The sequence below is a fragment of the Poromitra crassiceps genome (assembly GCF_964638095.1).
Source record: "Poromitra crassiceps genome assembly, chromosome: 3".
Classification (NCBI taxonomy): domain Eukaryota; kingdom Metazoa; phylum Chordata; class Actinopteri; order Beryciformes; family Melamphaidae; genus Poromitra; species Poromitra crassiceps.
Window position 1 is genome coordinate 90,644,410 of NC_139625.1, and position 23,359 is coordinate 90,667,768.

At 44.6% G+C, this 23,359-nt stretch overlaps 1 protein-coding gene and 1 pseudogene across 2 annotated transcripts in view; both read right to left on the minus strand.

The window, feature by feature from the left end:
• Positions 1–23,359, minus strand: part of nrxn3a (neurexin 3a) — a gene marked incomplete at its 3' end in the record, with an annotated part of 673,655 nt that overhangs the window by 420,085 nt on the left and 230,211 nt on the right. Inside the window, exons 8-9 of the mRNA XM_083634400.1 lie at positions 7,634–7,837; positions 5,253–5,279 (exon numbers count right to left, since the gene is read on the minus strand). Of these exons, the coding sequence (XP_083490526.1) occupies positions 5,253–5,279; positions 7,634–7,837 (231 nt within the window). The remainder of the gene's footprint in view (positions 1–5,252; positions 5,280–7,633; positions 7,838–23,359) is intronic.
• On the minus strand, positions 22,439–22,807 carry LOC310774345 (gamma-aminobutyric acid receptor-associated protein pseudogene; annotated as a pseudogene). Its single transcript has one exon. The product of its transcript is annotated as a gamma-aminobutyric acid receptor-associated protein pseudogene (transcript).

A 23,359-nucleotide genomic window follows, 5' to 3' on the forward strand; every position in this document is an offset into this window, starting at 1 on the left:
GCTGTCATCTCAAAGCAGAGTGCTGCAGGACTGTTACGCAGCCTTGTAAGTGCTGTCATCTTCTTCGTGTCTGAGAGCAGAGATTTTCTTCAGCCTTTAATAACTCTTGACCCGTACAGCCTGCATCATACAAATACCAAACCACTGAACCGTGACTGAAATTCTCTGCTTCTTAAAGCTGGAATAGCCAATTTCTTTAAACTATCAATAAATAAAAGACATTACACATTTTCAGTCGTCTGTGACTCTGTGTGCTCATGTCATACTGTAATCCCCCATTTGCATGAAATTGGTTTTTCAATGATGTTAGGGATGTTTTGGGGCCATAATATAGAATTTGCTGCGGGCGTGGCCAGCACAGCAGTGAGCTGGTGGAACTTGTGTTGTGTTGACAGCACTGGCAGCAACCCATGTTAACGTCTTGCCCAGGGGATTTGTTCCACCGACCTCACGGCGCTCACCAGTAACCACTATGCTGGAGCTGCAGGCCTTTATTATTGGGGAGTGAGTTTAACCAACCTACTCGCTAGTCGCTACCACTCACGCCCTCAAACTCACTCCACACCCACTGGGCATCCGGGTCACGGCAACCTGCGTTGTGTAACCTGCGTTGTATTCACAGCACTGGCAGCAACCCATGTTAGGGGCTTGCCCAGGGGTGGAGCTGGATTCCATCCACTGACCTCCCGCTTCCAAAGCGCACGTACTGTACTTACCACTATGCTAAGAGAACTAAGTATATATATATATATATAGAGTATATATATACAGTATATATATACACGTACTTACCACTATGCTAAGAGAACTAAGCCCCTTGGCGGAGATGGTTAACGGGCCTTTATAATCAGGAGTGAGTCTAATCAACTTACTCGCTACCACTCACAACGACTCAGTCATTCGTTACGCTGGCAGCCATATGTGTCTATTTGTCAGGATCCTTTGGCCCAGTATACCGACACGCCCACGTTCATCCACCATTACAAATTGAAGTAAAAGTTGTTTTTTAACAAAGCAACTTTGTTAAGTGTAGGTTTAGGCAACAATGCAACTTGGCTCAGGTTAGGGTTATGGTTTTGGTTAGGGTTCAAACACCAAGTGCCTTGCTCTGGAGTCGAATACGCGCTCTCTCACTTGCAAGACGGGGACGCTACAGGTCTGCCAATCCCGGACCTTCACCTTTGGGCGCCAGCGACCTACTTCAACATGAGATGGTCATTACGCCCACAACGTCCGTTTCAGATACAACAGAGCACTGTCGTTACATGCCCACCAAGTGACTAGTGGTCGCCTCTCCCACAACGTCGGTTTCTGACGAGAAAGGTTAGGCCTACCTTTTGCCTCGGCATCGGGACGCCAAGGAACCTGTCAAATCATCAACATACTGTAGAACGCATTGGGAATGAGAGCGGGCTGCTATGGAGCTGAGACTAGCAGCCACAGAGCAGGAAGCAGGAAGCAGCCACAGAGCAGGAAGCAGGAAGAGAAGAACGCGAACGTCAGCAGGGCTATTTTTTACTGCAGATTGGTGGCAGTCACCAGCTGCTTCTGGAACACCTGTGGAGGCTTTACAGATGCAGGTTACCTCAGACTCAGGCTACATGACAGCTCATCAAGATGAGTGACAAGTGACCAATTGAAGGATCAAACAATACACATAAGCCCCTTCTAAACATGCAATGAAATCCGGATTATAACCAGCTGCTAGCCGGTCGGCCTGCATGTTTAGAAACAATTAGCCGCCTTATGCGCACTCCCGCGAGTGTGGATCATGACCATCTGAGACCCTAGTATAGGATCCACATTATTGGAAAAACGGCTGTTGTTTAACACCGGCAGCTCATGATCCGGATCATGTCTGTCTGAGTGGGCGGGTGGTTAAATGGCACAAATGGTGATCATGATTTTCACGAATGGACGTAGCGTTAGTTACATGGCTGGATTATTTGGAAGAGAGCCAAATTAGGTGAGTAAACAAGTAAAAGTTGAATCGTTTCTTTCTCCCCCATCTGCCAGTTTAAAAATGCAACAAGGATATGATAGCCTACTACTTTTAGCCTACTGCATAGGTAGGCTAAGTACCCGCTAACGTTCACGTAGCCTATTAATTAATTAATCGTTCGGGCTTATATCAATGAATTAAACGAGCAAACTCACGGTTTCCTCAAGTGCTGCAAACGGCTTGAATGGTTTATTTTCCTCCCGACCTGTCTGTCTTGTAGGCTATGTAAAAATGCAAGAGTTGCATCAGCCTATATTGAGACCTATAGCCTAACTTTTGAGGGGAGAAATAAATTGAAAACTAGTCAGATATGACTTGAATGCCACTTGTAAAATCATCCACAGTGTAATGTTAGTGCGATGGTGCGACCACTATTTTGACTGGCGGCTTTTGGGTGATGTAACAAAGGCAAGCGCTCACTTTTTCTGGCACATTGCCACCCCACGTTATCGCCTGAATGCGTCGGAATGCATCTTCCGTTAAAACTGCACGTTTTTTAATCGAGTTTGGTTAACGATTTGCTAAAGTTGTTTCCACATCACATTTATTTTTATAGCCACTTCTTAACATGCAGTGGAATCCGTATTATAACCCGCTCCTAGCCGGTTGGCCTGCATGTTAAACAACAATTAGCCGGCCTACGCGCACTCCCGTGAGTCCGTATCATATTCATCTCGGTCGCTGGTGTAGGATCCGGATTAGCGCAAAAGCGCCTGCTGTTTAACTCTGGCAGCTCATGATCCAGATCCTCTCGCTGTTATGTGTGAGTGGGCGCGTGGTGGCACTTTACAAACCATTAATGTCCCATCATTATTTTCATGAATGGACGTAGCGTTAGTTACGTGGCTGGATTATTTGGAAGAGAGCCAATATAGGTGAGTAAACAACTAAAAGTTGAATCCTCCATCTGCCAGTTTAAAAATGCAACAAGAGAGATGATGATAGCCTACTAGAGTTGCGTGATCTTGACCTCAGTCAGATCGTACATCGCCACCCTTTGACATCGCCAATACATGATGTCATCGCGCAAACACATGGCTATATATTATATGGATGTTAACGTCCATATTAATTAGCTTCAGCTGCGCTCTTGCTGTAGGCTACTTTGCTAACTTAGCATCGATGCTAGCGGGACTTAGCCAGCTATCGTCATTGCCTGCTTTTACTGCTGCTTGCTGGTAATAATCCCATCATTCCCATGTCAGAAAAAGTCTCCAGATTTGTCGCTAACGTTAGTCTCTTCTGAGAAGTTTTCTCGAGTTGGATGCAGCCAAGTCTATTGTGTGATGAGGCAGCCATTTGAGGCAGGCAGTGTTGTGTGACTGAGCGTCCACACTGCGGAGAGAGGAGAGGAGCTGATTGACTGACAGCCTATGGACCCTCTGTTAAAACGGCATGTTTATGAATGGAGTTTGGTTACAGATTCGCTAAAGCTGTTTCCTATCACATTTATTGTTATTGATACATGCCACCCCCCCCCCCCCCCCCCCCCCCTCCGCCCACTGGCAGAAAAAACGGCTCATATCCAGTTGTTTCTAAACAAAGACCTCATGTTTAAAAAGGTGAAACCCTTGTTGCGGGTGTAAAGATGGTTAAAGCAGAGATCTCCATGACCTATTCATGAGTAAAAGCGATCCATGGTGATGTGTGCACATTGCACAACCCATAACCCATAACCCACAACCCACAACCCATGCAATAACACACTATAAACCAGGGTGGGCCAAAAAGAGCATATTTGCAGATGCAAACAGAGCTCATCAAATCACCGTTCCTATACTAATTTATAGATTGAAGAACACATTTTACGTTTATAAAAAACAAATCAAGCTATGAAACTCTGTTTGCATGGGGCTGTCTACAATTATGATTACAATATATATATATATATATATATGAGTGGTGATTTACTAATCTTGCCAGGCCAACATGCAACCTTTGGCATTTCAAATGTAACTACTGCAGAAAAGCGAATTGGAAAAATTAGAAAATTGTTTAATAATGAAACATTTGATCATATGACTCTAGTTAATTTGCATTTCACCTCACAATTCACAAGACAGGGCACTGCTTTCAAGTGTGAAATTTACCAAGATTTGCTAGACAGATTAACAACATTTCAGCTTTTTGCTAATAGGGCGCTGCTACAGTAGATGGTGTCACTAGGTTGACTGTACAGTACAATACAGTACGTTACTGTACAGTACAGTACAGAACAGTACTGTACTGTACTGTACTGTACAGTCAACCTAGTGACATCATCTAGCAGCATCCTAGATGGCGAAAATGTGAAATGTTGTTCATCTGTCTAGCAAATCGAGGTACATTTCACACTTGAAAGCAGTGCCCTGTCTTGTGAATTGTGAGGTGAAATGTAAATGAACTAGGGTCATATGATCAAATGTTTCAGGTCCTCTTTAATTCAAGACATTTTTGTTGAACACGAGACCATGGGATGACTCAGGATATATATACAGTATATACAGTACAGTGTCATACAGTGTATATATACAGTGATGGCATATTGTCTTTTACTGTACTTTGAAGTTCTTCTAAATTACAATATTCAAAATAGAAATACCCATCAGCAGGAAAAACTCCCAGTATTGACTTGTGATGGCATGTCCAATAAAACAAATCAAAGACTATCAAATCACCACTCATTCTGTTTGACTGGGGCTATTTCTTTTGGTTGGTGTTGACCTACTGGAGGTCAGAGCAGCTGAACGGACAAGCTCGTCCTCCACACCATAAGAGACAAGCTCGTCCTCCACACCATAAGGATAAGAGAGGTTGCAGGAGACAAGCTCGTCCTCCACACCATAAGGATAAGAGAGGTTGCAGGAGACAAGCTCGTCCTCCACACCATAAGGATAAGAGAGGTTGCAGGAGACAAGCTCGTCCTCCACACCATAAGGATAAGAGAGGTTGCAGGAGACAAGCTCGTCCTCCACACCATAAGGATAAGAGAGGTTGCAGGAGACAAGCTCGTCCTCCACACCATAAGGATAAGAGAGGTTGCAGGAGACAAGCTCGTCCTCCACACCATAAGGATAAGAGAGGTTGCAGGAGACAAGCTCGTCCTCCACACCATAAGGATAAGAGAGGTTGCAGGAGACAAGCTCGTCCTCCACACCATAAGGATAAGAGAGGTTGCAGGAGACACATTTCAGAAACACATTTCCTTGTCAAAAAGCAGCATCAACATCATTAACACATAAAGCAAAATGAAACTTGAGTGTTAACTTACTGGAGTTACAGTTTATCCTGATACAGTCTAGATGGGGAAGAATAAATGACAGATGAAATTGCATCCTTCAAGGTTACAGCTGCAGACATCCAAAAACAAGAATTCCACCCTTCCGGGGACGTCCACATGCAGGGAGGCGGCCATTTTATTCATTCATTCATTTACTTATTATTTAGCTTTTATTCAGTGACAATTTGTGATGGGAAAAAAAGTTGAAAGAGTGCAGATTTTTTTCCTTTTCCTTTTCTTTTTTTGCTATTTGACTGATACCATAAACTGTTCAAATTCATCACTTGTTTAGGCAGAATATTTACAGTAAAATGACCGCTTGTAGTACCAGCCACATCGATTTTCAAACCCAACATTGTCATTGACTTTTTGACTTTGATTTTGGATCCCAGATTCGAGTCAAAGCCACTGGCTCCAAAGCCTCCGCACCAACTTGTTGGCTAAACAGGCTATTAAAAAGCATATGTCTGATATTTAGCAAGAAGGTGGTGGTAGCTTTCCATCTTGGAGCTGTGGGTCTTTGAAATATAACATGTTTCTGATGTACTATTCAAACCAGAAGACACAAACACAATAACCAAATTTGTAAGGCAAAGTGATATGAAATGGATAACTCAATAGTCTCAATGGCGTCAGCAAAGTTGCTATGTGCGCCTAGCGCGCACAGTGTGGGTTGGTCACCGTGTGGCGCACAGTGTGGGTTGGTCACCGTGTGGCTGGTGGTTTCATGTGTCGTCAACCGCAACAGAAAAGTGGGAGCGAACAGCCGCGATCCAATCAGCACCAGTACCATGCAGAGGCACAGGGACCCCAACCATCAAGTCTGATAGATTCTCCTAACCTCACATCTTTCTTAGAGGAAAAAAGGCTGTAGTGTCGCACTTGTAAACTCTAAATCCATTTAGAGAAGAAAAAAAGTCTATAATGTATTCATAAAGGTTCAGTGGAAATACACACAGATAAATATAAGGAAAACTAAATATGTCAGCGCTGACCGATTACACCTTCAAACACTTTTTTTTTCCTAAATCCATGTTGAATGAAAACTAAGGTATGACTTGACGTTAATTAACCTCATTAATGTATAATTGATCTATGTGTCATTCGAGGGGGGAAAGAAGATCTGCTAAAACGTCCATCACTGTTTTTCCAAAATATTTTACCACACATATATTAGATATAAGTTGAGGTGTGTCAATTGTTAAAGAAAAAGTGTCTGGGGGGGGGGGGGGTTAGGTCTTGGGGTCTGGGCCAGCTGCAGGTTTTGCTGGGCTCTGTTCTCGGGCTGTTCGCCTGACGGGCCGCAGGCTTAGGGCCTTTGAAGGGGTGAATACCATCTTTTGACAAAGCATGATGAGGAATGGAGTTGACGGCTAAAACACACAGACACACACACACCCAAAAGCATAGACTCTTAGAAAAGACCCCATCTTCAGCAATGAAAAGCACCCAGAAATGGAAACAGAAATCACTGGATTTAAGACAGGAAAAAGTGATGTTAGTAAGAGAAAAAAATAAGTGTTGAGGATTTTTTTTTCTTATGATGGATTGAAGATCAGTGGGTATACTTGGTGGAAGTCCACTCTTAGAAAGTCTCAGCACACTTTTGCTTTTAAAGGCTCTAAATATATATATAAAAATAAATAGTAGAAATAAATATACAATCGATGACACTTTGAAGCTAGTATCTCGTGACTCTCTCATATGTTCTGCTTATTGTGCTGTGACTGTCTCAAAAGCTCTTTAAACAGGAATATGGATATGGCTATGGTGTGTCAGTTCAAAAGATGTCCAAACATGTCAAAATGTTTTAGTTACAATGGAGTAGCCTAACAAGTTAACCACTAATAAGAATGTTATTCGGTAAGCAGTCCCTTTGTACACAAACTGCATTAACATCCATGCAAATAAGACAAACGAGTTGTCACTTATGTACGGCTTATGGCTCTCGTGAATCTTTTCGGGCTCAGAGCGATGAGCAGCGGATGAGGAGAATGGGCCTTTTTCACGAGTGGCCATTTTGTGTCTAAAAGGCAGGAAGTAACACAGGTGCAAGCCAAACATTAATGAGGGTTTCCAACTTCCAATCCATGTAGGTGTTTCAGTGCCACGGCCCTCGTTAATGTTTTGCTTCCACCTGTGTTGCTTCCTGCCTTTTAGACACAAAATGGCTGAGGTGAAAAAGACTAATGAGCACAGAGCGATGTAAAGAGAGTGACAAGAACGGAGAAGTCGCCACTCAACGGCCAGGAAACCATCTCACTGTGGCAGTGGGGGGGGGGGGGGGGGGGTGACAGATGGGTGGTTTAGGGGGGGGGGGGGGGGGGGGTGGGGTCAGATGGGTGGTTGGGGGTGGGCGGGGCATACGATACCTAGGTTGACCGTGAGCTTGACGCGGCCCCCGTCCAGCTCAAGCCGCAGCGTGTCGGCCGAGTCGCGCGACGTGGTCGCCATGAGGAGGCCGTAGGCCCGCTGCGAGCGGAACCTCAGAGACACGTCCTCCGCCTCCGTGTGCATCACCGTGGGCATCACCACCTTCATGTACATGCTGCCGTCATACGAGAGGATGGAGGCCTCTGAGAGAGAGAGAGAGAGAGAGAGAGAGAGAGAGAGAGAGAGAGAGAGAGAGAGAGAGAGAGAGAGAGAGAGAGAGAGAGAGAGAGAGAGAGAGAGAGAGAGAGAGAGAGAGAGAGAGAGAGGTTCAAGGATATTTATTGTCATTCCAAAACATGAAACATGGAAGGGAACGAAATACGAACTCAAGGTCCTGGTGGATATATCAACTATACCTAGGATCTAATAAAATCAGCTATCAGTACTAAAAGCAGAAAAACATAGAAACAACATAAAAACAACATAGTACCTGATGTAAGAGCGAGGGAGACATTTAAGGTGCAATGTGTTGGCTCAACATAGGAGCCACTTAAGAGTACATTTTGTTACGCTCACAGCTGGCGGCATTAAAGTGCAAAGAATGTGGCAGCAGTTCATTACACGAGCAGCAGTTTAGATATATACATATATACATATACATATATACATATACATATACATATACATATACATATACATATATACATACATATATATATATATACATATACATATGTCCAGAGACAGATGTGAAGGTCAGATGTGAAGGTTATGGCCCAATTCCACCGCAGCTAGTAGCGCGATCCCGCTCCGCTCGACTCGATAAATGGTCTCATTCCACCATTAAAAACTATCCCAGCCCGGGTTGTATTGGGGTCGAGTCGTGCTACTTTTAGTACCTGCCTCGTCGTGGTTCTATTCTGTGAACCCGGGTTCATACGGTGACGTGAAAACATTGTTGACGACTGATTGGTCAGGCAGAATCGTGTTTACTCTGTCTACTGACTGTCAATGCAATGCTGGCGGCTGCATACCAGTTTAGTGGGCTTACATTCTCTTCTGTTATGTATATTTCCATCAGTCTTTTGTGTTGGTGCCTTCGCCTCCGGTGAAATAAAATCGGGGGAGCTCAGGGAGCTCTGTAGCTGAGTGCAGGCTGCAGCGCTCCGCTAGGCCGCAGCGGGTGTTTGGTGAAGCCGCGGTCTTGCCTGAGAGGCCGCGGGGTAGAGGCTTCACTCTGTTGCGCCTCTCCCGTCCCCGCACAGCGCAGCGCATGCCTGTGAGTCACATTTGCCCATGTACACTGTAGGTCATTTAGAGGCACCAGTATTTCATAAACAGTTTAAAAGTTCTGTGGATGGATTTAATTGTAATGTTATGTTATAGCCTACTTCGGCTATAAGCGAAGGACAGATATGCGGTCGTTCTGACGACCAGCTGTGGGCGGGGGTGGGTGGGGGCAGATGATCCGCGGTGGAAGCAAAACGACTTCTGGTTGAAATAGAGACTTTGAACCTACGCCCCGTCTTAGTTTAATGTCACACTCCCGTTGTGTTGATTTCAGACGTTGTGGGAACTACCCTGCACGAAAAATGATGACAACTGGTTGACATGACCTTGGTTATACAAATGATAGAACATTACTTTTCATAGGTTTTAGTATGACCAGCCTGCAGAGGTGGATGACACTGACTGGCCAATACTACCTTAAGATAAAGAAAAAGCCAATACCAGCCAACATACTGTATATACCACATTAGCACTCTAACCTTTATGTCCAAGCAGGCCCGTCACAAGACGGGTGCGAGGCCCTACGCATTAACATGCACACGCATGAATCAGGTGCACACGCACGCCTGTGGACAGTGAACACATGGTTTATCAAGTGCTGCGCCGAAGACAACTTCAACATCTCCAAAAAGAGAGATAAGTTTGAGATGAACTCCACAGCCAAGTTCGTATGAAAAATGGGCCAGAAAACAAACAATATTTTTTAGGGAGGTGTGAAAAGAGTGTTGAGCATGAGGAAGCCAGAGACTGGTGAATGCTAAGGAGGAGGAGAGACTGAGAGGTGTTGACGAGGGGAGGTCAGACGACACCTGCTGCCACATATCTAGTTCACACACACACACACACACACACACACACAGACCCCTTGTAAAACAGATGTGCAGCACATCTGTGTGGAGCTGCGGCAAGTTGGAGTCCCCTGCGGCGGATCTAACCCTAGTCATTTACAGTCTATATGACAGCCAGGGAGGAGGGCTGCACCACACACACAGACACACACAACACACACACAGACACACACACAGAAACACACAACACACACACAAGCCTCCCTCCCAGTGTCGATAGAGAAAAGCGCCAAACACCACCACAATTACACACCAATCAATATGCTATTATGTATGATTAGACACTTTTCGCACACACACACACACACACACACACACACACACACACACACACACACACACACACACACACACACACACACACACACACACACACACACACACACACACACACACACACACACACACACACACACACACACACACACACACACAGCCCTTTGGCTAAAGTATATTGTTCCAGAGGTTGAATGGCAAGTAGTACGGGGGACAAGAGAGGACTGTATGTGTGTGTGTGTGTGTGTTAGGGTAAAAGTCTTTGCACAGAGTCTGTTTCTTTTTTATCTCCCAGCTCGCAAAAGGCTATTGACTTGTGCAAAAAAAACGCAGAAAATTAGCTTGTATTTATTTCAAAATGTTTCGGATCAAAAATATGGACTTGGTGTGCAAAAGCCTTAAGAGTTAATATCAGAGTTAAGAAATTAATGTCGTCAATGAAGGAGGTCCTAAGAAAGGAATCTGTCTCTGGTACAACTCTGCTCAGTTAATAGCAGACCAGCTGATCCAATTTAAAGTTGCCCACTGTTTTCACTACTCCAAGCATAAACTACACAGGATCTTCCCTTCTGTCTCACCACTGTGTGACAGGTGTCAGGTGTCAGAGGGCACTCTGTCTCATGCTTTCTGGTTCTGCCCTTCATTAACATGATTTTGGGCCAAAATATTTGACTGGTACTCTAAGGCCTACAAAATAACCCTTCAGCCGGAGGCAGAACTCACCATCTTCGGCTGCTCGGAGTCCTCTCTGAACTTCCCTACAGCTGTGCAACAGTCTCTGACACAGGGGACAACTGTTGCAAGAAAACTCATTCTGAAGGAATGGAAGTCCTCCTCTTCAACTTCTTTCCAACTGTGGTTGATGGACATGACCTCTGTTATACGGATGGAGAGACTTCTGTTCCTGAGGACCAATTCACTTAAAATGTTTTCAACCGGGAGCCGTTTCTAGCTTACCTCGATGAGGTTAGTTTCTAGCCTACCTCGATGAGGTTAGTTTCTAGCCTACCTCGATGAGGTTAGTTTCTAGCCTACCTCGATGAGGTTAGTTTCTAGTCTACCTCGATGAGGTTAGTTTCTAGTCTACCTCGATGAGGTTAGTTTCTAGTCTACCTCGATGAGGTTAGTTTCTAGTCTACCTCGATGAGGTTAGTTTCTAGTCTACCTCGATGAGGTTAGTTTCTAGCCTACCTCGATGAGGTTAGTTTTAGTTTCTAGTCTACCTCGATGAGGTTAGTTTCTAGTCTACCTCGATGAGGTTAGTTTCTAGTCTACCTCGATGAGGTTAGTTTCTAGTCTACCTCGATGAGGTTAGTTTCTAGTCTACCTCGATGAGGTTAGTTTCTAGTCTACCTCGATGAGGTTAGTTTCTAGCTTACCTCGATGAGGTTAGGGGTGATGGGTGACTCGCCCGGCTGGGTTCTCATGGACTCCTTGCGTGGGATCCCATCAGGCACAATATCTCTCACAAGCACATAAGCACCTTATGCGGCTGGCAATCACGTTGTAATATGGAATGTCGATAATATATATACCGTATGTATGTTTTGTTTGTTTTTGTCTTTTTCTCCTGTGTCTGAGCATGTTCGTTTGTCTTGTCTATGCACTGTTCTGTGTCTGAGCATGTTCGTTTGTCTTGTCTATGCACTGTTCTGTGTCTGAGCATGTTCGTTTGTCTTGTCTATGCACTGTTCTGTGTCTGAGCATGTTCGTTTGTCTTGTCTATGCACTGTTCTGTGTCTGAGCATGTTCGTTTGTCTTGTCTATGCACTGTTCTGTGTCTGAGCATGTTCGTTTGTCTTGTCTATGCACTGTTCTGTGTCTGAGCATGTTCGTTTGTCTTGTCTATGCACTGTTCTGTGTCTGAGCATGTTCGTTTGTCTTGTCTATGCACTGTTCTGTGTCTGAGCATGTTCGTTTGTCTTGTCTATGCACTGTTCTGTGTCTGAGCATGTTCGTTTGTCTTGTCTATGCACTGTTCTGTGTCTGAGCATGTTCGTTTGTCTTGTCTATGCACTGTTCTGTGTCTGAGCATGTTCGTTTGTCTTGTCTATGCACTGTTCTGTGTCTGAGCATGTTCGTTTGTCTTGTCTATGCACTGTTCTGTGTCTGAGCATGTTCGTTTGTCTTGTCTATGCACTGTTCTGTGTCTGAGCATGTTCGTTTGTCTTGTCTATGCACTGTTCTGTGTCTGAGCATGTTCGTTTGTCTTGTCTATGCACTGTTCTGTGTCTGAGCATGTTCGTTTGTCTTGTCTATGCACTGTTCTGTGTCTGAGCATGTTCGTTTGTCTTGTCTATGCACTGTTCTGTGTCTGAGCATGTTCGTTTGTCTTGTCTATGCACTGTTCTGTGTCTGAGCATGTTCGTTTGTCTTGTCTATGCACTGTTCTGTGTCTGAGCATGTTCGTTTGTCTTGTCTATGCACTGTTCTGTGTCTGAGCATGTTCGTTTGTCTTGTCTATGCACTGTTCTGTGTCTGAGCATGTTCGTTTGTCTTGTCTATGCACTGTTCTGTGTCTGAGCATGTTCGTTTGTCTTGTCTATGCACTGTTCTGTGTCTGAGCATGTTCGTTTGTCTTGTCTATGCACTGTTCTGTGTCTGAGCATGTTCGTTTGTCTTGTCTATGCACTGTTCTGTGTCTGAGCATGTTCGTTTGTCTTGTCTATGCACTGTTCTGTGTCTGAGCATGTTCGTTTGTCTTGTCTATGCACTGTTCTGTGTCTGAGCATGTTCGTTTGTCTTGTCTATGCACTGTTCTGTGTCTGAGCATGTTCGTTTGTCTTGTCTATGCACTGTTCTGTGTCTGAGCATGTTCGTTTGTCTTGTCTATGCACTGTTCTGTGTCTGAGCATGTTCGTTTGTCTTGTCTATGCACTGTTCTGTGTCTGAGCATGTTCGTTTGTCTTGTCTATGCACTGTTCTGTGTCTGAGCATGTTCGTTTGTCTTGTCTATGCACTGTTCTGTGTCTGAGCATGTTCGTTTGTCTTGTCTATGCACTGTTCTGTGTCTGAGCATGTTCGTTTGTCTTGTCTATGCACTGTTCTGTGTCTGAGCATGTTCGTTTGTCTTGTCTATGCACTGTTCTGTGTCTGAGCATGTTCGTTTGTCTTGTCTATGCACTGTTCTGTGTCTGAGCATGTTCGTTTGTCTTGTCTATGCACTGTTCTGTGTCTGAGCATGTTCGTTTGTCTTGTCTATGCACTGTTCTGTGTCTGAGCATGTTCGTTTGTCTTGTCTATGCACTGTTCTGTGTCTGAGCATGTTCGTTTGTCTTGTCTATGCACTGTTCTGTGTCTGAGCATGTTCGTTTGTCTTGTCTATGCACTGTTCTGTGTCTGAGCATGTTCGTTTGTCTTGTCTATGCACTGTTCTGTGTCTGAGCATGTTCGTTTGTCTTGTCTATGCACTGTTCTGTGTCTGAGCATGTTCGTTTGTCTTGTCTATGCACTGTTCTGTGTCTGAGCATGTTCGTTTGTCTTGTCTATGCACTGTTCTGTGTCTGAGCATGTTCGTTTGTCTTGTCTATGCACTGTTCTGTGTCTGAGCATGTTCGTTTGTCTTGTCTATGCACTGTTCTGTGTCTGAGCATGTTCGTTTGTCTTGTCTATGCACTGTTCTGTGTCTGAGCATGTTCGTTTGTCTTGTCTATGCACTGTTCTGTGTCTGAGCATGTTCGTTTGTCTTGTCTATGCACTGTTCTGTGTCTGAGCATGTTCGTTTGTCTTGTCTATGCACTGTTCTGTGTCTGAGCATGTTCGTTTGTCTTGTCTATGCACTGTTCTGTGTCTGAGCATGTTCGTTTGTCTTGTCTATGCACTGTTCTGTGTCTGAGCATGTTCGTTTGTCTTGTCTATGCACTGTTCTGTGTCTGAGCATGTTCGTTTGTCTTGTCTATGCACTGTTCTGTGTCTGAGCATGTTCGTTTGTCTTGTCTATGCACTGTTCTGTGTCTGAGCATGTTCGTTTGTCTTGTCTATGCACTGTTCTGTGTCTGAGCATGTTCGTTTGTCTTGTCTATGCACTGTTCTGTGTCTGAGCATGTTCGTTTGTCTTGTCTATGCACTGTTCTGTGTCTGAGCATGTTCGTTTGTCTTGTCTATGCACTGTTCTGTGTCTGAGCATGTTCGTTTGTCTTGTCTATGCACTGTTCTGTGTCTGAGCATGTTCGTTTGTCTTGTCTATGCACTGTTCTGTGTCTGAGCATGTTCGTTTGTCTTGTCTATGCACTGTTCTGTGTCTGAGCATGTTCGTTTGTCTTGTCTATGCACTGTTCTGTGTCTGAGCATGTTCGTTTGTCTTGTCTATGCACTGTTCTGTGTCTGAGCATGTTCGTTTGTCTTGTCTATGCACTGTTCTGTGTCTGAGCATGTTCGTTTGTCTTGTCTATGCACTGTTCTGTGTCTGAGCATGTTCGTTTGTCTTGTCTATGCACTGTTCTGTGTCTGAGCATGTTCGTTTGTCTTGTCTATGCACTGTTCTGTGTCTGAGCATGTTCGTTTGTCTTGTCTATGCACTGTTCTGTGTCTGAGCATGTTCGTTTGTCTTGTCTATGCACTGTTCTGTGTCTGAGCATGTTCGTTTGTCTTGTCTATGCACTGTTCTGTGTCTGAGCATGTTCGTTTGTCTTGTCTATGCACTGTTCTGTGTCTGAGCATGTTCGTTTGTCTTGTCTATGCACTGTTCTGAAAATGTTTAAATAAAATATTGGGGAAAAAATTAAGGTCCTAAGAGCAGAAGCTCCTGCAGTACCACCTGCCGCCACCAAGCCAAGGAGTACACAACACCCTCTATTATGTGCTAACAGGAATTGGTCATCGCAGATTACTTTGTGAGCTTTGTGTCCTTATGACCGCAAAAACTGTCAACACGTTTTCTCTGTGCTTCAGATGGGCTGTTACACCACACTGTGAGTCTGTGTGCTGGATCATGTTACACCACACTGTGAGTCTGTGCTGGATCCTGTTACACCACACTGTGAGTCTGTGCTGGATCCTGTTACACCACACTGTGAGTCTGTGCTGGATCCTGTTACACCACACTGTGAGTCTGTGCTGGATCCTGTTACACCACACTGTGAGTCTGTGCTGGATCCTGTTACACCACACTGTGAGTCTGTGCTGGATCCTGTTACACCACACTGTGAGTCTGTGCTGGATCCTGTTACACCACACTGTGAGTCTGTGCTGGATCCTGTTACACCACACTGTGAGTCTGTGCTGTATCCTGTTACACCACACTGTGAGTCTGTGCTGGATCCTGTTACACCACACTGTGAGTCTGTGCTGTATCCTGTTACACCACACTGTGAGTCTGTGTGCTGGATCCTGTTACACCACACTGTGAGTCTGTGTGCTGGATCCTGTTACACCACACTGTGAGTCTGTGCTGGATCCTGTTACACCACACTGTGAGTCTGTGCTGGATCCTGTTACACCACACTGTGAGTCTGTGCTGGATCCTGTTACACCACACTGTGAGTCTGTGTGCTGGATCCTGTTACACCACACTGTGAGTCTGTGCTGGATCCTGTTACACCACACTGTGAGTCTGTGCTGGATCCTGTTACACCACACTGTGAGTCTGTGTGCTGGATCCTGTTACACCACACTGTGAGTCTGTGCTGTATCCTGTTACACCACACTGTGAGTCTGTGCTGGATCCTGTTACACCACACTGTGAGTCTGTGCTGTATCCTGTTACACCACACTGTGAGTCTGTGCTGGATCCTGTTACACCACACTGTGAGTCTGTGTGCTGGATCCTGTTACACCACACTGTGAGTCTGTGTGCTGGGTCCTGTTACACCACACTGTGAGTCTGTGTGCTGGATCCTGTTACACCACACTGTGAGTCTGTGTGCTGGATCCTGTTACACCACACTGTGAGTCTGTGCTGGGTCCTGTCCTCGGTGTGAAATTGAATGCTTTGAAAGACGTGTGTTGATAGTGGCGAGCGCTATAGGAAATCACAGAGTGCCCGCCCCGCACGAGTGACCAATCAACTCCTCTCATTCCCGATGAGGATGGCGGTCAGAGAGAGAGGGAGGCGGCTCTGACAGATGACAGTGGAAGCTGTGTCATTTGATGGAGAAACACTCTGGCTAAGAGGGCTGAGGTGGGAGAACAAACTCATGGCTATCAACAAGTGGACTGCAAGAGACGTATGGGCCATATCTTCTTACTTCTTCTGTCTCTCCCGATTCTACATATAGCTGAACCGTTTGGCTTGACAAAGTAAAACTATTTTTATAAGCATTTTACGAAATGTGTATGGGAAAATAAATGGCGGATGAAAATCTCTGGTACAGTGCTGAAGCAGGAAGTAGGCGGTCACTTTGCCTCTCTATATCAGACTGAAATGTTAACTATTTACACTCTATGTCCTTCTTCCAATCATGCCTGTATGGACGCCCGACCAAGCCGGAGGTCACACGGGGGTGCGAACCTGTGACCCTTGCGTTGGTAGGCAGGGAATCTACCGCTCCAATACCTGGACGCCCTACACTTGACAACAGCTTGACAACGGCGTTAGTCCCGCCTGTTGCACTGTTTATTGACACTGATTGGCTAACTAAACCCCCCTCGACGCTCATTGGACAAGTCATTTTTTCAATTTAGGAAATCGCTGTTGCATGTCACGATGCCACCAGAAGCAGCCAACTTGCTGGAGTGGTTAGGGTTAGGGTTGTGGGTAGTGGGCGGGTTTGAAGCCTTACAGCCAAAGTATGAAAAAACAAAAAACATATTGTTATGGTCAAATCTAATCATTTGAATTTTTTCCTCCCATTATTTGATTCCACACATCAATATGCCTGCCAATATGAACGCATCAATAACACTGATATTACTGTCAATGTAGCCTAAACTTTGAAGCATAATTCATGTGTAGCATTAAACACTGGTATTCTCTTTTAGTGTTCTCTCTTCATGATGGCCAGTCAATGCATCACAGTGTGTTGAGCTTTAGAAAAGAACCATGCAGCTCGGTCCCATATCTCTCTCTCTCAGTTCTTTGTCATCCTGAGCCTCTCTCTCTCTCTCTCTCCCTGACAGAGTGAAGCTGGAGTGTTTACAGATGCTGGGGCGGCGTTTCAAAGCACGACAATGAAAAAACGCCTCAGCTATTTCCAGAGCCTGATTCCAACCTTGCCAGAGGACGAGAAGAAAATAAGCCAACGCCTTATTAACCAGTTTCCCCTAGAGAAATGTTCAGGCCTGGAGGGATTTCGAAACCTACCCCGACTGCAACAGTGGGGGCCCTCGCTGGCGACGCTAAACTTTTAGCTAACCTGTTCGCATCTATGTTCGCAATGGCATCCCAACTATCCTCATACTATTATGGGATGCGATGCGAACATTATGGGATGTGCGTTTCCCAGGCAACAGCGGCGCACGCTGGCACGATGCTCCTATAAGCAAAATGCTTATTGTTTTGAATGATTTGGCATCTTCTATTACTGTCAACACTGTCAACACCAGTGTTGTATTGTAATAAGATGCCATAAAGGTTTATTGAAATTTTGGCGGGAGCAGGAGAAAATAAATAAATATATATATATATATATTTATTATTTTCTTTTTTTTGGGAATTTCTTTCTGGCCTGGCGGGGGCGTCGTTGGCCTGGCGAGCCCACCAGGCCTGTAGAATGGTAGGGGAAACACTGTTAACTATGACCTTTCCCATGGCCTTTCTTGAACGAAGCCTCACAGCCTCAAATCTGCTCCAAATGATACAGGATGCTGTTCTCATCACTGTTTTCAAGTCCTTGTCCTTCCTGTTACATTTCATCTCAACAGACAACCCAGGATTGACATCATCCTCCCCTCTAGCTCATTTGAATACCGGCCATTGCCTTGCACTCCATTGACATCAATCAGAGGTGATTATTATTTGCCCACAGAGGACCAAATATGATAAATGAGCCAATAATATGCTGAGACGTTACGTGCCCTCTAAATGTCCTTTGTTGATTCCCATTGGCGTTGCTCAGAGTGAGAGCCTGTGATTCCACCAAATGGCCACAAAGTGGAGACAGAGCCCAATGTGTGCTGCTAGGGACGGGCTGGTGGGAAGAGAGAGGAGAGAGAAGGTGGGATGGGCAGTGGGAAAGAGTATGAAGTTAAAGTGTTCAGTTCAACCTGACATCAGGATTCCACACGGTTCCCATTGGTCCTTGGAAGTTTGTGAATTTGAGAAAAACAAGCGCAAATTTGCAATAGCTTCGCAACCTACTCTGCCTCTGCCACCCTGCTACTTGAAAGTCTTTGTACATTACATTACATTACATTACATTACATTACGTCATTTAGCAGACGCTTTTGTCCAAAGCGACTTACAATATCACATTTTGTCAACAGTACACAAAACAACTATGCAACACAATCAATGACAGCTAAGACATTTTGATGGACTAGAGTAGCATCATGTAGAAAGTAGTTTGAGTAGGAATAAGTAACATGTAGCATTAGTAAGTAGTTTTAGAAGGACTTTGTACTAGACATGGGTCAGTGAAAGGTCTTGAATGTATATATTTTGTGTAAGGATATTGAATCTCTTTTTTTTTTACTTAATGTGTAACAACACAGTTGAAGGTGCTCCTACGAGGACAAGTCCAAGAAGCCTATATGGTCCTAGTTAGAACCTATTTCTAATAGTGTCGGTGCAAAGCTCTGAAATCATGTGGAAATCACATACAATGTGCTTAGCATGACCTTCACATACAATGTGCTTAGCATGACCTTCACATACAATGTGCTTAGCATGACCTTCACATACAATGTGCTTAGCATGACCATCACATCAGGGAGCCCCGGCAGCCAGCTATTTCTCCGCCTACTGGCCTCTGGTCTACCGGTTACTTTATACACTGTTTAAAAAAAGAAAATTACAGTGCACCTGAACGCAACATACAAGATACCCGCTGAATAAGTGTCCAAATGTTCATGTCATTCTGGCCAATACTCCACTTCTGTTATAACATTTCAGTCTGGAATATGGAATATCTTTCAATAATCTTTATGACTAAAAGGCTAAGAGTAATCTCATGTGTAAGAAATTACTGTTCTACAATTAAGTAAAACTGTTAATAATTAACTTGTTTGTTTTGGATTTATTTAGCTTCAAGAGTGCATTTTTGTTCTTGTGTGACCCTCAACACAGGCTTTGAGAATCCCGGGCCACTTACTGATACTTATGCTTAAATTAACCCACTCATATTCTGGTTTATTTCAAGAAAAACATTTTGGCTAGTGGAAATTCTAATTGGCTGGTAACTTCTAGCAGCCATATTGGCAGGTGGTCAAAAAAGTTAATTTCAAGCCCTGCAGGGAGAGCAGGTGGTGACATATAGTGAGTGAGAAAAGGATCAAATATTGGTGTTTAAGACTGAATAATGACATCACAACTGTTAATTTAAAATGAGTTATTCCTCTAAACCTGACTTCAAATGCCCAACATTTTTCTGCGCCGGTGCTGTTTGGCCCCCAACCCTCAGCAAAATCTGGCCCTCTGGGAGCGAGGACATTTTTTTGTGGTCCTCTCTATCATCAAAGTTCCTGGGTTACAGCATGACAATATTTGTTCGGCCCCCAGCAACAATCTGGGTTTCTCATGTGGCCCCCCATGAAAAATAATTGCCCACCCCTGATCTAGCCTCTTAAATTGGTTCTCAAAGTGAACCAGATTCCTGCATTTTAGTTTAAAATGTACACATTTTTCTTACAGGGGGCATGGCCCCCCGAACCCCCCAAGAGGGTGGGTCCAATCAAGGTCTACCCACCACAATCTCTCCAAATCCTGTGGGAAACATAGTCATTAGTATTTTCTTTGTTCTTAAAAATATACATTGCCTGTTTGTGTTTTGCAATATGGATATTGTTTTATTTATAATTAAATTGAGCATTGGGCCTTTATAAGAATGTTTATTTGTATTATTTCAATTGTCACACTCATGGATACATATTTGAGGTTTGTTTATTAATTGGGAAAAGGAGCACTGGAACAAACGCCGCGGACATGAGCCGGCTACTTTTTCAATCTGACTGGCTACTCAAAAGTTTGTGGAACTCTCTGTCACATGTGCTTAGCATGACCATCAGCAACTTCCAAACACTTTGCAAACAGAATGCCATGTTTCATTATGTCCAACGCAGGGCAGGGGTCACTTGATTTGAGGGTGCAGTATGATGGCTGACATGACACCTTTCATGAACATGACATGACACTGTCATAACCATGTCATGACATCTGTCATGAACATGAAGGAGGCGTTATGATTTATGAATGTTTATGACTGTAAGTATCATTCGGTACATTATGTCATTGTTAATGCAATGTTGACATTGCTGGAGATGTCTTCATTATGACTTGACATTAACCAAGAGAACATAACCTGTCAATGTCTTCGTTATGACAACTTGACATAACCAAGACAACATAACCTGTCATAAACATGACATAGCATTGCATTAAGATTTACTGTCAATGATTAAGATGTAATTAAATGCAATTACAGTCAAATGAGTTTATAACTGTGTCATGAGTGTTTTCCTCAACCCTCAGTGGTACAATTTCAACTTTTCATTCACATGTCATTAAGTGTCATTACACTGTCTTGCCACCGCTGGCTGGTGGAAGTGGCTCGAGCTGGTCCATGTTGTTGCAAGGTTCAGGCTTTGAGCAAGAGTCGTCCAATGTATCATCTCAGCAGGAAGGATTGATGACATCACTGATGACATTGTCTATGTAATGTTGCCTTCATTTGAAAGTCATGAGCTCGTGTGTACGAGAGCAGAAGTCGTGTAACACAACATGATGGCATTCAAGTGGTCACGTCGTGGGCATGTGCAGTTGACTAGAAGCCACCGAGGCTAACAATTTAGCTAAGGCTAGCTAGCAAGCGGCTAACTACGAATGCAGGAATTGCAAAGGCATAATGACAGAGGAAACCAGCGTGAATTTGCAATAGCTGCGACCAGATACACGATGTCAGTCAGTGTGACATCATCCACTACATTGCGATGTCATCCACCCCATTGTGAAATTTGTCCTCCCCCCAAACAACCCCCTTTTAGTCAACTGGCATGGAGGTCACGTGTGAAGGTGTGTACCTTCACACACACTTGACCTACATGCCACATTTCAGCCTCTTGGGGCAAAAACTGCCGCTAAAGGGTGCCGAACTTTTTGTGGACCGACCGATTTTTGTGGACCAACCAACATAGTGACTTATAGAGCTGCTGGCTCTGCTTCCCGTAGCTTAAAAAATACAAGACTTTTGGGAATATCAACATGTTCCTCATATTATAAAATGATGAATGAGAAACTATATGGCTAAAATTACAGTATGTTAACTTTCCATCTACGTCCATGGCCTCCGCCATTTTCTGAAAACATCACGACACGTCACAAGTCGTGAACTCGAAGCTCAAAGTTGTGAATATCGGATGGGGGGGCGGGGGGGTTCATATGGACTGTTGTAAACACCGTAAACATGACCCCATATGAATGTCCCAAAAGATGATGTCATAGCAGCATGAGCTGTGACTGGTGTATGTAAGATGATGTCATAGCAGCGTGAGCTGTGATTGGTCTATGCTATGACATCATCAGTGGGTATGACATCATCAGTCACCACTGGCCACCAATCGACAATTGTGGGGAATGACATCATCAGTGGGTGGTCTATGTAAGATGATGTCATAGCAGGGTGAACTGTGATTCGTGTACCCAAAATATTGCTAGAGCCCCCATGTGCGGATCCCCCCTTTTTTTGCCCGTACCAGATTGCCAGACCCCTGAAAAGTGTTTAGGCAAATGTTGGAGGCGATCCTGGCAACGGTCAGACACACACGGACACACAGCTCTCAGATTGTAGTAGTAGGATACAATTGTAATGAATGGTGGAGGTCTTGGGGCGTCCGGGTAGTGTAGCGGTAGATTCCCTGCCTACCAACATGAGGCTCGCAGGTTCGGATCCACGTGTTACCTGGTCAGGCGTCCATACAGGCACGAGTGGCTGTGCTGGGTGGGAGGCGGATTGGGGCATGTGTCCTGGTCGCTGCACTAGCGTCTCTGGTCGGTCGGGGCGCATGTTCGAGGGGGAAGGGAACTCGTGATAGTGTGATCCTCCCACATGCTATGTCCTACTGGTGAAGCTCCCCCCTGAAAAGAAGCGCCTGGCTACTGCGCATGTGTCGGAGGAAGCTTGGTGCTAGTCTCGGCTCTCCCCAGATCGGCAGAGGCTGGAGCAGCGACCGGTGCAGCCAATAGGGCAGCATGGGGGTAAGTAAATTGGCCAAGTATAATTGGGGAGAAAATAGGGAAAAAATCTGAAAAACAGTAGTGGTCTTGGGGAGGTGGATGGGTGGGTGGTGATGGTAGAGGTATCAGATTTCCCTTTGGCTGTCCCCATACACGGTTTCATCACTGTAGGCAACGTAGAGGAAAAAGTCCTCTTCATGATGCTCCTGGTATAACACTCCCATGGTAGCTGAGGTTGGTGGAATGACGTTGTTTACAAAGCAGAAGAGAGCATCCTCAGCTTGCAAGTGGATTCTTTTCCGGATGAGAAAGTAAAACTGGCCCACTGTCAATTCGAAGGGGACAAGGTATTTATTCTTGTCCAGATCTCCTATTCTGGCTTTGGGGGATTTCTCCACAATTACTGGTACCTTATCCGGATACTTTGCTCTTATTTTCTCACCTTCGGACCGTCTTTTCTCAAAAGGATGATCCTCTTTGTACTGGAAGTTCATTGTTAAAGAAATGACAGAGAAGCAAAACCCTGCAGAGGCTTTAAATAGGACGGTCACAACTGAGGATGTCATCGGCATAACATCATCAGTGATGTCATCAAATCAAATGATTTGTGACAGACACTGATGATCTCTCTGTTTAGCCACTGATGTCGCAATGTCTATGCATAAGTGACATCATCAGTGATATACGACATCACTGATGATGTCATGTCTTTGACCATCAGTGTCCGTCACAAATCACTTACGCACAGAGCCATTGTGCCATCATCACCCTGCTGAGGTTATAAATTGGACGACTCTTGCTCACAGCCCAGCCATCCTTAACCTGCAGCAACAACATCACGCTGATGCTGTATGATGCTTAGTCTGCTTTCACTACAAAATAGAATAAGAGACAAGTCAAGTTCAGTCTACATCCATGTCTGTGTGTGTCATCGTGTATGTGTGTGTGTGTGTGTGTGTGTGTGTGTGTGTGACATCACTGATAATCACTCACTGATGACATCACAATTGCTCAAGTGACATCAGTGATGATCACTGATGACATCA